Here is a 15,105-nt window from a genome sequence, read left to right as displayed (position 1 = left end):
TGTTTTAAATACAAATTTATTCTTGATGTTGGTTGCGGGTACCAACAGCAATTTCGGGTCTGTAATCACCATGATTTGTTGTTAACATAAGTTTTGTCACAGACTATTGAATGTCTCAGATATTTTGCTGGAATGCCATTGTAAATACCTGGCTGGAAAATAGCTATGGACTGGGGTTTAAAAGTTTGAGCCAGTATTTAACCCATTTCAAAAGAGAAATGGAGAATATTTGCAGATGGTGTTGCCAATTTGCATTTCCCGCAGCACATTCTGCTTACGAAAGGTGTACCAGAACGACGGGTACCCCAGAACACAGGGTCGTGGGCTGAGGTACTGTCCTCACCAGCCTTTTAACTAAGGCACGGCAGCTTCTCCTCGCCCTGGCATTCAGCTCTGGACATACTTCCATGTGGCACTTAAATCACGACGACGGTCACTGAGCTTTTCAACAATGACAGTCTTCATCAGAACTGTCTATGACATCAACTCGGCGTAAAACAAGTTCTCTTTATTTGCTTTAATAAAGCAAAAAAGTAATAGTGCGCGCATTTCCCAAAGTAATGGACGTACGTGCAAAACTTCCGGTTACGTGTTCTGAGGCGGGGAGGGAGTGGTTACAGGAAGAGGTCTTAACTTTCAATAGCCATGTACTTCTGCCCCTTTTTGAGTTCCAAATCCAAGTGTGTCCAGTATGCCTGCAATACTACAGCAGGAGATCTAGCTTAAAATGAAACCAGCCTCTGTACTGGTTTAAGACACAGTTTTAATTTTAAGACAATTATTAGAAAGTAGTCACTAATTCGGAAGCGCGGGAGACATCAGGGCAGCAGAACAGAAGGGTGGGATGGAGTCAGCCCTGTGGAATGCTGGACACAAAGTAATACCCACAGTTCTAAAATTCACTTTTACTGTAGAACATTAATAATCATGTACCTGCTAACCCAGTGATAATTCCTAAGCTTAGTAGTTCACAACCGTTTTAGAAAGCATAATAACATTCAAATAAAGCATCGTAGTAACTTTTGTAAAGAAATGCTTACTATTTTTAAAAGCCTTGGTCCATTCTGAAAGATTAACGTTGAATTTTTAAAAATCGAAAGAGAAGAGTTTTTCCCTACAGAATAAAGAACAACTTGCTGGCATGTGTATTTTAAGCGCCTGTAATAAAATGGGCCAAATGTTCACAGGCAGTTAACCGCTTGTACGAGGACTCGTTTCGTTTGACTCAGCACCAGGTAAAAGAAGAGTAAATATGCCCTTGAAGATGTGGTTGGGTTTCCCCTCCGCCTCATCGCCCCGCTCTTCCCAGCAGGCCACGGGACAGAAGCGTGCGTCCTTGCTGCCCCGCTAAGAAACCAAATTGTCGTCACTCTTAGATGGCTGCCCAGCATGCAAACACAGTTCTCCTGCCAGACGACGGGGCAGCAGGGAAAGCGAGGTGTCCGCTTCTCTGATGAACAAAGAACCTCAGCAAACTCAGTTACCTTCCCGGTCCTTTTCAGCCTTTCAGGTAAATCCTTCTTAATTGCTACACCTGATTACTAATTGGGATTGTTCCCTCTGTCAAGGGAATGCTCCCCAGGCACACCTGTTCCTACTTCCTGATGACCAAGTGTGCTTACTTCACTTCGGGCCGTGGCTTTGCTTTTCTTTTTGTACTTTAACTGGTTACTCTTCACCCAGAGGTTACACACTGATCAGAAGCTGGCAAGTAGGTCATATTTCTGGCAAGTAGCACATATTTCTTAACCTGAGTAACACCCAGAAACATAAGACTGTAATGACATTTTCTGTGGACAATTCAACTTCGGTGCTTCTGCAAGAACTTCTAGGGTCACTTTCTAACATTTTCCTCAGGACACGTATTCTCAAAAGACAACATGTCATAGGAAAGTAGTATTTTCCTATATGCTAGTTTAATACAATTGTATAGCAGACTGAAAATTCTGAGTAAACTGAAGGTATGTTTAACGACAAAATAAATACAGCAAAAATGGCTATGCTTGTAAGTTTCTTAGTATAAAGGCAGCAGTGAATTTGCATCCTGAAACTAATGCGCGTTTCCAGTTGTTTTCTGGAATTTGATAGACCTAGTGTCTCACAAAACCATGTACCATAATGCTAGTGATGCCGTTTTTTGGGCAACAGTCTATGCAAATTTCTCTGATGAGATACTTTCCAGAGTGACGTGGAATTTTTTTTATTAGCTTTTCCAGAAAAATAAAATTTGTATCACTTGCTCTTCTGAACAGAACTTACGTTATTTCCGATTGCTCTTTTAATTATCCTTTAGACAAATTTTCAGAAGTTAAGACATATCTGATATTTTTTAATTGCATGCCCATAGAAGATAAGTGGATAAAACACATTGGACGGAAATATGAATCCTCGTCATTGGACATATCCTTCATTTCCAGAATAAAATCAGTACAACTGAAACTAATACAATTTTCAAAAAAACTCATACATGGCAGGCTGCGGACGAGGAGCCCCTGCTCATCTTACTGGTTTTATGCACTTTTCCTCATGGAGTAACTGATGCTTTCTGGTTTGCTTGTGGAACCCTTGTTTGTAGGAAAGCATAGACATAGGGCCAGATCTTGTTGGTTTCTGTTCCGGAGAATGTTTCCAACACCCCCTTTTTCCTAAAGATGACAAACAGAAAAACACAGGTCTGACTCTTCCTAATGAGCTTTTTCAAAGTGATTGTTGTTGTTGTTTTCTTTTTTTAAATGTTGATTTATTTTGAGAGAGAGAGCAGGGTCTGACACGGAGCTCAAACCCACGAACCATGAGATCATGACCTGAGCAGGAACCAAGAGTCAAACGCTTAATGACTAAGCCACCCAGGTGCCCCTCAAAGTGATTCTTCAAAGATGGTGATGTGAGGGGCGCCTGCCTGGCTCAGTCGGTAGAACATCCAAGTCTTGATCTCAGGGTGGTGAGTTCAAGCCCTTGAGGGGTAGAGTTTACTTTAAAAAAAAAAAAAAAAAAGTGGATTTAGGGGTCTCAGTGAGTAATCTGTGATCCAGAGAAAGAGGCATTGGCTTAGCGTTGGTAAACCTAGATTTTAGTTTCAGCTGTGCCCTCTGGCTTATGGAAACAGTCACTTGAAAAATAGTAGCACTTATTTATTGAGTATGTGCTCAGTGTTTTAAATATACTGGCTCACTTAATCCTTTCTGGAGCTCAGATTCCTTTTGTTACTGACACAACTGTGTGTTTAGAAAGTAACAGCCCAGATCACACACGGAGTAGCTCCCCAACACGGGGCCTGTCAGATACCTTTCCTTGCCTCTGTCTACTTCCCCACTTGCAAAACTGCTGTCTAATACTTGCTTGTGCTTCCTTCTTTTTGCCTAGTTTTATTTCTTCCTCTATGCTATCCTTTCACATTTTAGAGGAAAAGGGAATACAAAGTTTTTATTGAACTTCCTATTGTGTTTCTCCATTTTTCCCCAGGCAGATTTGTCTGGCTTGCCATCAGACCAGCAGCCAGTGTCTGTTTACTCCTGCGGGTGAGATCAGAATCCCAGGGTTGCTCCTCAAAAGACAGACTCCCTCCAGACATGCTGGCATGCCTCTCTTTGCTTACCCTCCTCCTGCAACCCACACGCACACAGTGTCTTCAAGGCTGAACCCTGCTTTCTTCCTGAAAACAGGATCATCGTACCTCTGCAACCTTTCACCTGGTTTTCAGAGGCTTCCCTGGGGACTAAAGCATTCCTCTCTCGATACCTCATACAATTGGCGAGAGTTAAGACTAACTTTGAGTAATTCCCACTGTTTTCTTGGTTAAGAGACATCTGCTAAGGAAAGACACTATGCAAATAGTGTAGTCTCTGCATATTAGAAGCCCTCCTAAATTCACAGGCATCTTGTCAAGCTTTCGAGAGAACAAGCTTCTTAACTGCTGTGGCCTCCTGAATCAAGCCAGTGTTACAAGTGAGTTAATTACTGAGGGCACAAGTGCAGGCACCTATTGTATACAATTGTATACAATCCTAAAGCTGTACCTTGGATGAACATGTGCCCTTTTAATTTCTATGTAATAAAACCTGCTTCAACTGTAGGTCCTTTAAAGAGTAAGAACATAAAGCTGTTTGTTAACAAAGACCTAATTACTCTGTAAATGTCCCACCGCTGAAAGAGTTTTAAAAACAAATACAACTGTCAGTATTTAAAATATCAGTGCAGGGGCACCTGGGTGGCTCAGTCGGTGAAGCATCCGACTTTGGCTCAGGTCGTGATCTCGTGGTTCGTGGGTTTCTGTGCTGACAGCTCGGAGCCTGGAGCCTACTTCAGATTCTGTGCCTCCCTCTGTCTCTGCCTCTCCCCTGCTCATGCTCTGTCTCTCTCTCAAAAAATAAATAAACATTAAAAAAAATTAAAAATAAATAAAAATATCCACGCATATTGATATTCCATATACACCACTCTTAGTTTTTGTTAAGTCCAGCCCTAGTTCTGCATGCAGGCGTTTAGAAGGAAAAGCTTCAAAAATGGCAAGAGGTAGCAAAAGCCGGAAGCCTGGAAAGACCAGGTTTATCTCCTAAGACAGGGACCTGGATCCTTATGTTTCCTCTCTGCAGCTTTCCCGACCCCTCTTCCCACATCGGGAGAGAAGTAACCGGTGGTTACCTCCACGAATAGGCTCGCAGGGTTCTTATCTGCTCAGCAACAATGCTTCTCCCTTCTGCTTGCTTTTGAGTGAATAACAAAACCCCTTTTGGGAAACACCACCTTCACCAAACCAGGTCCATGCGATTTGGGTGGGACTCTCCCCACTTCCCAGCTTCAAGAATGGACGTGATCAGGGCCAATCAGTGCCGACCAGAGGGCTTTTGCTGCCAAAGACGCTCTCTTTTCTGCTCAGTAGCTCAACTGGTAGGAGATAAGCTGGGGTGTTGAGAGGCTCACGGAGGGACAGCCCGCCTGAGATCGAAGCCGCCAACATGGAAAAGTAGAGCCGAGTGTGACCGGGGCCTGAGGACACTGTCTGAACACTGGACACAGGAACTATCGTTGGACCTTGTGGTTACAATACATTCCCCTTTTGCGTAAAGTTAGTGTGAATTAGGTTCCTGACTGATAGCAGCACACAGCACGTTGTACGGTAACCACGATCTACCCAGCTCTCAGCCTCCCCCACATATGGCAGATACAACTTCCTGGGGGCCCGGCCTTGATCCGTGTGGACCAACGTTTGGCACGGTGTCAGCAGAGGGAATAATAATAGCAGCTACCACTGAGTGATTTATTAGTGCCAGGGCCGCGGGAAGTCTTCATGTGGATTCTCTCAGTTCCCTTAATAACCCTGTACGGTAGGTACTATCTACTATTGCTCTGACCTGACACACACAAAGAATGTGTGCCACAAAGGTTGAATGCCTTGCCCGGGGCCACACACGCACAGCTGGTAACCGGTAGAGACAAGCTCATTCTAGGAACCACGGAGTTACGGGTAACAGCGACCCCAGAAAGTGCCCTTGTAATTTCGCCCTCCAGAAAGTACTACTAGAATAGTCTGGAGACTGCTGCTTCCGATTTCGCTGTGTACCTGCCCCATTACAACACCACTGATTACACAGGGTTTACTATGGGTCAGACACAATCCTAGGAGTTGCACTAACTCACCCTTTCGACCCTCTATTCTTACCCCCATTTAAGCAAGAGGTGAAGACCAGGTGAATAAACAACGAGCGGGGATGTGAACTTGGGGAGTCTGGCTCCAGAGTCTGCTCCAACCACAACACTGTGCTGTCTTGACTCCGAAGCACCGTTCAGGTAGTGCGTGTGTGAAGGGAAAGGGGATGGGAGGGATCCCTCCTCCATAAGCAGAGGGAAAGCCGCACTAAGGAGACTGGGTCACAGATTTATCCAGGAGAGTTCCCGTAGGTGTTGTGGGATAGGAACTTCCTGAAGAGCGGACGGAACTGTGTGAGAATATAAGCTTTCGAAGACTGAGCCAAACGAGGGGAGGAGAGGGAGCCGCCTGAAGCTTCCACGCGCCCTCCAGTGGCACAGGTGGCGGGCATTCCTGGACTCGCAGCCCCAGCGCTCACGGCAGCCCGCCCTTTACCTGCCAGCAGAGTTCGCGCGACGTCGGTCCACTCCGAGCTCCAGGTGGGGACCGGCCAGTCTCCTCCCTCCCAAGCAGGGGCCGGCTCCAGAATGAGCGGTCCCCTAAGCCTAAAACAGTCGGTGCAAGGTGCTCCCTGACCACAGTGGCGGCTCAGGTTGGTGCAGTCTTCACGACGTGTGGGGCTTTTGTCCACTGGGGGGAAAGCTGACCCCTCAGCCCTCCGTGAAAGAGGACGCCCTGCCTGTTTCCTGGCTACTGTGTGTGAGCACGCGGGGAGTCTAAGGACAAAGCCCACAGAAAGCTGGGAGAACGCCAACACTCTGTCCAGACCTCGTGGTGACCGAAGCCCAGCCTACCTCCGGGACTTCTCTGTTACACACGCTACGTTTCCCCCTTACCGTTCAAACCAGTTTGAATCGGATCTTCTGGTATGTTAGCATTCCAGCTGGAAAGCATGGGTTAACTGAAAACCGACTTGGTGTTTCATCACGCAAGAGAAGCTCTGAAGAGCGACAAACTCACTGGTAATATTCCAGGACCGGCTCTGTTTGGACTTCGTACGCCTTCAGTCTCCTGACAACTGTCTCTGGCTTATCGTCCTCACGCTGAATGAGAGGCTCTCCAGTCAGGTCATCAATGCCCTATGGAAGAGTTAGGAGAGGCTGGTACCAAACATCTCCGTTTTGAAGCATAGTTTTATAAGCAGCTAAGTGATTTTTAAACATCTGTATGCTAGTACCAAGCACAAAAGCGTGCTTTTCAGTAAACAGAAGCAAATCCAAACATAGATCGTTTTGCAGCACAGGGCCACGAGACCCCAGGATCATCTCCAGCCTCTAAATAATTTCGTACGTATGCAGAATGAATCAGCTATAGACTGGGAATCTCAACTGCAAACCCTCTCAAGTGGTCACTAATCCTTATCACCCCAACTCCTAACACACCGCCTGGCACGCAGTAGGAAATCCGCAAATACTTCTGAACGAGTACCAAGCCCCCTGTCGCTCCTGGGGACTCCTTTCCCAACAAGCTGAGTGGACTGGACTCGTCCACTGCGCCAAGTGACCCCAGAGCGTCCCCCTGGAGCTTTGGTCAGGCGTCACAGAACTTCCGTCTGTGAGGGCAAGAGGAATCAGAGACCGTCTGCTCCGTGAGAGGCCGGGCCAGTGCCACCACAGCCACTCACCACGGTTTTGGGAGGGTTGAACTCAATGTTGTAGACTCGGCCGCTGGCGGGATGAATCCAGCGAGCAGTGAGACGCTGCTTAATGACCTCAAAGGGCACGTTCAGATTAATCACCGTGTCTATCTGATAAGCTCTGTCCAGGGCTTCTGCCTGTGGAAGTGTCCTTGGAAAACCTTTACAAATTCAACAACAACAATGAAAAAGAATAAGGGGAGGAAGGGAGTGGGGGAGGAGGGGAGAGAAGGAAGAGGATTCATTAATGTTGAACAGTCCGAAAACAAAGCAAGAATACCAGGCAGGCTGATCACAGCTGTAGGGCAATTGGGATGACGGTTAATTCTGTGAGTCAACTCGCCTGGACCATGGGGTGTCCGGATACTTGGTCAAGTGTTACCCGGGGTTGTGTCTGAGAAGCTGTTTTGGGATAAGAGTAACATTTAAGTCAGCGGACTAAGTGAAGCAGACTGTTCCCCTGATGTGGGTGGGCCTCGCCTAAGCCACCCAAGGCCTGAACAAACCTAAAGAGCTGACTCTCCCCTCCAGATAAGGGGGAGTTCTTCCTGCCTGCTTGCCTGCCCTGGAGCTGAGACTGAGACCTCGGTTTTTCCCCGCCTTCGACTCAAACTGAGGCCAGCTCCTCCTGGCCGTCAAGCCTGCTGGCCTTCGGACTGGAGCCAGATCGCCCACCGGCTCTCTTGGGTCTCTGCACGCTCACCCTGAAGATCTTAGGACTCTTCAGCCTCCATCATCCTGTGAGCCAATCCCTCAAAATAAATACCTGTCTCTCTCCCACCCCCCCAGACCCGAGTATCAACCTGCCCTCGAGGATTCCACCACACCTCTTGCTGGGGAAAGTTCACAGCTGGATTGTAAATTACTCTCCACCGTTCCTTCTCCCTTTTGTCGTGACCCTCCCTCACCATAAAATATTCTCGAAGGAGGGGGAAGGAACGAGTCACATCTAAAGGGAGCACAGAAATCGTGTAGTCCACTTCTGTCGTTCCCTTCAGATGAACAAGCAGGTCCAGAGAAGACGAGTGGCCCAAGTCTTCAGGGTGCTGGATGGCGGCATTCAGGCCCCCTGCCCACCAGACGTGCGTCCATAGCCACGAAATGCTCCTTCTCTGCCCACGCTCCTCACTCTGGACAGCTGAGGTGCTCCCAACACCACTTACCGTCCAACAGCCAGCTGCACCGAGTGAGGTTTTTCAGCTCGTGTAGAGCCAGCCGAGTCATGACATCATCTGGGATGAGCTTCCCTTGGTCGATGAAAGTCTTGGCTAACACGCCGATTTCTACAGCAGGGGAGGGAGACGAAACCTATCAGCAGGTGTATTTGTTTCATCCCATTCCAGACCCCCTAGGAAACCGCTAAAGAGGACCTCTGGATAGCACACTCATATGATAATGTGCATTGTCAACAGAATTGGAAAATAATCTACACCTATTTCAAATTCTCTATTATATAAAAATATATAAATGCAAATGTATAGACAGAAAAAAAAAATGGAAAGCCACTCGCAACTCGTTAATAGTAGTCCTCACTGGCGCCTGGGTGGCTCAGTTGGCTGAGCATCCAAGTCCGACTTGGGCTCAGGTCCTGACCTCACGGTTCGTGAGTTTGAGCCCCGAGTCGGGTTCTCTGCTGTCGGTGCAGCACTTCAGATCCTCTGTCCCTCTCTCTGCCCCTCCCCTGCTTATTCTCTCTCAAAAATAAATATTAAACAAAAAATAGTAGCCATCTCTGTGTGATATAAGTGATTTTTGTACATATTTACACTATTGGGTATTTTATAAATTTTCTATCAGAAAAAAAAATAAGAATAATAGAAATTATTTTTTTTAAGTTTATTGTGAGAGAGAGTGCGGGAGGGGCAGAGAGAGCTGGAGAGAGAATCTCAAGCAGGTCCCCACTCAGTGTGGAGCCCAATGTGGGGCTCAATCTCACACCTATGAAATCAAGAGCCACCCAGGTGCCCCAGAAATGATTTCCTTTTTATTTTCTTTTATTAATTTATTTTAATGTTTTAATGTTTATTTTTGAGAGAGAGAGAGAAAACAAGCAAGGGAAGGGCAGAGAGTGGGGGGGGGGGTGGACAGAGGATCTGAAGTGGGCTCTACATTAATAGCATACAGCCCGGGGGTGCCTGGGTAGCTCAGTCAGTTGAGCTTCCGACTTCCGCTCAGGTCATGATCTCACAGTCTGTGAGTTCGAGCCCTGTGTCAGGCTCTGTGCTGACAGCTCAGAGCCTGGAGCCTGCTTCAGATTCTGAGTCTCCCTCTCTCTCTGACCCTCCCCCATTCATGCTCTGTCTCTCTCAGTCTCAAAAATAAACATTATAAAAAAAAATTTAATAGCAGACAGCCCCACATGGGGCTCAAACTCACAAACCGTGAGATCATGACCTGAGCTGAAGTCAGATGCTTAACCACTGAGCCACCCAGGTGCCTCTATTTATTTTTTTAAGTTTATTCATTTATTTTGAGAGAGAGAGAATGAGACTGTAAGCAGGGGAGGGGCAGAGAGAGAAGGAAAGAGAGAGTCCCAAACAGGCTCTGCACGGCCATCACGGAGCCCGCTGCAGGGCTCAGTCCCACGAACCGTGAGATCACGACCTGCACTGAGGTCAAGAGCTCGACGCTTAGCCAACTGAGCCACCCAGGCACCCCTAAAGTGACCCAGCTTTTTAAATGAACAGACTATAATGTTCATAAAAGTAAAGGTTTGGTGTGCTAGTTGCTTTTCAAATATACTTTGAAATTAAAAAATCGTGTCTACCTAAAATTATTTCTTGAATGTCAATACCGCATAAGTGTAAGTGTTTAACTGGCCCTCGAGGAGACCTGAGTGTTCATCCTGGTCTCCCAGCAACTGTTGTTTATTAGTGAGCGAATTCTTCAACCTCCCCTGAACTCAGTTTCTCATCTTTAAGTGAGAAGGCTGGCCTAATGTCTAAGGGTCAGATTCAAGTCTCCTGACTCCAGGGTCAGGGCTGGCCCACCATTACTACAGGTTTGCTACTGTCAACAGGTTGTCTTGTGTCTCCAGGGTCCTTATCACATCCTCTGGGCTGATTTTAAACTTTTTAAACTTTAGCTCTAGGGGCGCCTGGGTGGCTCAGTCAGTTAAGTGTCCAATTCCTGATTTTGGCTCAGGTCATGATCTCACGGTTCCAGAGTTCAGGCCTGGCGTTGGGCTCCATGCTGACAGCTCACAACCTGCTCAGGATTCTCTCTCCCTTTCTCTCTGCCCCTCCTCTGCTCACAAGGTCTCTGTCTCTCTCAAAATAAATAAACTTTAAAAAATAAAAATGAACTTTAGCTATAGATGACAGCTGTAGGTTATAAAACACAGCACCCTCGGGGCGCCTGGGTGGCTCAGTCGGTTAAGCAGCTGACTTCGGCTCAGGTCATGATCTCGTGGCTCGTGGGTTTCTGTGCTGACAGCTCGGGGCCCGGAGCCTGCTTCGGATTCTGTGTCTCCCTCTCTCCCTGCCCTTCCCCCGCTCATGCTCTGTCTCTCTCTCTCTCTCTCTCTCTCTCTCTCAAAAACAAATAAACATTAAAAAAAAAACTTAAAAAACAAAAACAAAAACACAGCACCCTCATGAAATACCATATTTATAGAAACTCCACAACAGGGACTTGCTATTGGAAGGACACAAGTATAGGCAGAGATGCTACGAAACATTCATGTACAAGGATAGTCGTAATGGTATTTATTATGGCAAAGAATGGTTAACAACATAAGTGTCCAAATAACAGGGAAATGTTAAAAAATATATCATTCTTAAGACCGCTTCGTGGCATGTGAGCATGCTCAAAGTAAGTGAGAAAAAAGGTATATAAACAATCATTTAGAATGCAACAATTTTGCAAATACAATAGAACCTTGGACTGCACGTAACTTGTTCCTCGAGTGTCCCGCAAGACGAGCAAACATTTCTAACGAATTCTAACTTGATAAACGAGCGAGGTCTTGCAAAACGAGTAGTATAGGATGCCAAACGTCACATGATCACAATTGCACCCATGGTTCTTGAAATTCACTTTGATATATGAGTGCTTTGAATCTCAGGCATGTTTCTGGAACAAATTATGCTTGCAAACCGAGGTTTTGCTGGACATACAAATGCAACAGAGAAAAGAGAAAGAAAAAAGCACATAAGGCACTAAAGGATTAATTACAATTGTATCTGGGTGTTGTAATTAGGAGGATTTTAATTTTCTTTTGTATAGTCTCGTGACGTGTTTTTCTTCCTTTATAGTAAGTATAGTTCACTTCTAGTTTTTTTCAATAGAAGACAACACCTCTTTTCTGGCTCTGATCCTGTGGGAAAGATCCAATCACACACACAAAAGAGAGAAAGAGAGAGAGAGGGAGAGGAAGGAGAGAAATATTCAAAGAGAAAACTATTAGAAGAGAAACATTTTTATTGAGAATATGTTCTTAGTCCTGAGATACTGAACATCTGTAATAACAATCTCCTGAACGCCTCCCTAAGTTCCACTTTGTTTTCTTTGGTAAAGAACTGTCCTTTTTAAAGACTTATTAAAAATGAGCAGGTGCCTGAGGCAAGCTGGACGCCTTTTCCCATGATGCTCTCTCCCCTCCCTCCAGCCTCCTTTCTCCCTGTGGAGCCAGAAAGAGGACAGCAGGCCCGTCAAGGGATGTTAAGGATACACAAAGAGCAATGTTTCTTCATTTTGAAAAAAAGTTTACAATTAAGTAAAGCCAATTAAGGCTTTAAACTTAACTTTAAAAAACCTTTTATGTTTTCACAAATTAAGGTAACTTGAACTCTCTGCTGAAGGTGTTCTTTAAACACATCGTTACACCTCACTGCTCCAGTTATTTTTCAGAGACCCCCTTAAGGATTATGCCTTCCTACTTTGGATAACCTTACCCCCACTGGTGTGCCATTCTGGAGGCTGTTTATTGTTACCTAACTACTGAAGTATGTTGCATCAAGAACATTTAGCAAGCAGGCCAAGCAATTTAACCTTATTTAGAAGCGTTAACTAATGACAAAACATTTTGTATGTTTTAAAGGATCAACGTTAGAAGAGAAAAATGAAAACAGCAATTCGCCAGACTAGGTGCTGAACAGAGAAATCCAAGAGAACTAAAAACATTGAGGTGGTTGTTTTTCTTCCCGTATCTGTCTGCATTTTGAAGCAGACAAAAATCCCACCTAAAAATAAGCTAAATGCTCATCAATAGGGGATTAAACAGACTTTAATATTCAGCAAATAGATACCTAAGTAAGCATTACAAGAATGAAACAGACTTTTATGTTTTGATGTGGAAAAACATCCTAGCTATAAAGTGAAAATACACTGGTGCAGAATACATACACAGTATGACTGCATATTTCATAAAATAAGAGATATGTAGGTTATACACACACCTATATACACACATACCTATACACACGTATGTGTGTGTGTTATACACACACATTTCCTTTTTTTTTTTTTAATTTTTTTAACGTTTATTTATTTTTGAGACAGAGAGAGACAGAGCATGAACGGAGGAGGGGCAGAGAGAGAGAGAGAGAGAGAGAGACAGAATCCGAAGCAGGCTCCAGGCTCTGAGCCATCAGCCCAGAGCCCGACGCGTGGCTCGAACTCACAGACTGCGAGATCAGATCATGACCTGAGTTGAAGTCGGACGCTTAACCGACTGAGCCACCCAGGCACCCCTACACACACATTTCTAAAAGGAAACACGAGATCCTGTTCCCCTGTGAAGAATGGGGCTGAGGCAGGAAATGAGAGAAGATTTTACTTTTCATTTCATGTACTTCTGTCCTTTTTCCAATTCTTCTTTTACCTCTGTAGGCATTACTTCTATAATTTTTTAAAAGCAGGTTCAGGGGCATGTGGGGCGCCTGGGTGGCTCAGTCGGCTAAGCATCCAACTCTTTAAAAACTTTTTTTTGTTACTGCTTATTTTTGAGAGAGACACAGTTTGAGTAGGGAAGGCGCAGAGAGAGGGGGAGACACAGAATCTGAAAGAGGCTCCAGGCTCCGAGCTGTCAGCACAGAGCCCGATGCGGGGCTTGAAGCCGGGAACGGCGAGATTATGACGTAGTCTGGAGTCGGGCGCTCAACTCGCTGAGCCACCCATGCATCCCAGCATCCAACTCTTGATATGGGCTCAGGTCATGATCTCATGGTCTGTGAATTCCAGCCCTGAACTGGGCTCTGTGCTAACAGTGTGGCCCCTGCTTGGTATTCTCTGTCTCCCTCTCTCTCGAGCACATGCTCACTCTCTTCCAAAAATAAATAGATGAAACTTTAAAAAGATGAATGTGAAAAGGAGGTTCAGGGGCACCTGGGTGGTTCAGGTGGTTAAGCCTCAGACTTTTGATTTCAGCTTGATCTCATGGTTCATGGGATCAGGCCCAAGACTGGCTCTGGGCTGACAGCGCAGAGCCTGCTTGGGATTCTCTTTCCCCCTCTCTCAGCCCCTCCCCTGCTCTCATTGCATGCGTGCACTCTCTCTCTCTTAAAATAAATAAACATTTTAAAAAAATAAAAGGGGGTTCAAAATGAGTTTTTTGGAAAACAAAGGTCAACACCTTTGAGGAAAAAAAACTCATCCTACTGCTGACTTTTTAAAAACACCTTTCGTGGGGCGCCTGGGTGACTCAGTCTAGACTGTTAAGCATCTGACTCCTGATCTCAGCTCAGGTCTTGATCTCAGGGTCATGAGTCCAAGCCCCGTACTGGGCTCCACCTTGGGTGTGGAGCTGACTTTAAAAAGATAAGTAAATAAAAATAAAACATAAATACATAAAAGCAGGTTTCTTAAGAGATGATTTGCACTGACATAAAACTCATCCACTGTATAGAGTTTGACTGGATTTGGCACTGAGTTATCAGAATTTATCTGGCACGAGAAACGAAACTTCCGATAACTATGCACAAGAATAGCTTTCCTGTCTAAGAAATCTCTGGGGTATCAAAGATCTAAGCCAATTTTTGTGACTACAACGAGCCTAAGAAAAATACTCGGGCCTTCAGATTATGGAAGAAACGTCAGAACCAGAAAATCCCAGTGTAACAAAAAAAAAAAAAAAAAAAGGAAGATCAAACGCTTCAGGTCAAACTTCAGTCCTCCAGGTTAAAGGGCACGTGGAGATCAGGCCACAGCACCCGAGGGAGCAGCAGCGACTGGAACTGGACGTGCTTCTCTAACAAACCAAGCAAGCGGTTTACTTTGAACTTCGAACTCGTCCTAAATTCCTAATCTCTTTCACCAATAACCCGCCGGAAGCGGCCCCCGGCCCCCGGAGGCTGGAGCCTTCGGGGCGCAATTGCTCAGCAGCTAAGATCTGCTCCGCTGGGGCAGATGGAGGGGGATGCTGCGTCCGCGACCCTGCGCCCGTAATCCCTGCACCCGCATACCCGGACCCGTATCCGGGGGTCTCGCTTCCGGGGGTCTCGCTTCCGCGGGACCCGCATCCCCGCCAGCAAATCCCAACCCGGGCCGCGCCGCGCCGCCTCCGCTCCGGCCCGGGCTCCCACCTGTGCCCCGAAGCATGTTGTCTCGGAGCAGGTCCCCGCTGGAGAGGTGCTTCAGCGCGAAGTGCTTGGTGATGCGCGACGACACGGTGCCCTTGCCCGAGCCCGGCGCCCCCATGATGACCGCGCGCAGCAGCCGCGCCGACGCCCCCATGGTCGGAGGGAGCGGCCCGGGCCGCGCGCCCTGCGGAGTCCGGCCCGGCTGCGCGCTCGCCCGGGTGTGCGGTGTGCGGTGCGGGGCCGGCCGGCAGAAGGCGGGCGCGGCGCCCGGGCGCTCCCGGAAGTGAGGCGACGGCCACCGC

At 46.6% G+C, this 15,105-nt stretch overlaps 1 protein-coding gene across 1 annotated transcript; it reads right to left on the bottom strand.

The window, feature by feature from the left end:
* On the bottom strand, positions 1-15,028 carry AK3 (adenylate kinase 3). The gene is made up of 5 exons (XM_047101362.1): positions 14,807-15,028; positions 8,447-8,566; positions 7,272-7,444; positions 6,608-6,726; positions 1-2,645 (listed from the first exon to the last, which is right to left on the bottom strand). Exons 1-5 carry the CDS (start codon positions 14,955-14,957, stop codon positions 2,525-2,527), a joined length of 684 nt encoding a protein of 227 aa, XP_046957318.1. The 5' UTR covers positions 14,958-15,028; the 3' UTR covers positions 1-2,524.
* Positions 15,029-15,105: the final 77 nt, after the last annotated feature.

This window comes from Lynx rufus, unplaced genomic scaffold (assembly GCF_022079265.1).
Source record: "Lynx rufus isolate CCGP_SWC_20201006 ecotype Redwood Valley unplaced genomic scaffold, mLynRuf1.p SCAF_10, whole genome shotgun sequence".
NCBI lineage: Eukaryota > Metazoa > Chordata > Mammalia > Carnivora > Felidae > Lynx > Lynx rufus.
This window is presented reverse-complemented; position numbering and strand designations above follow the sequence as displayed.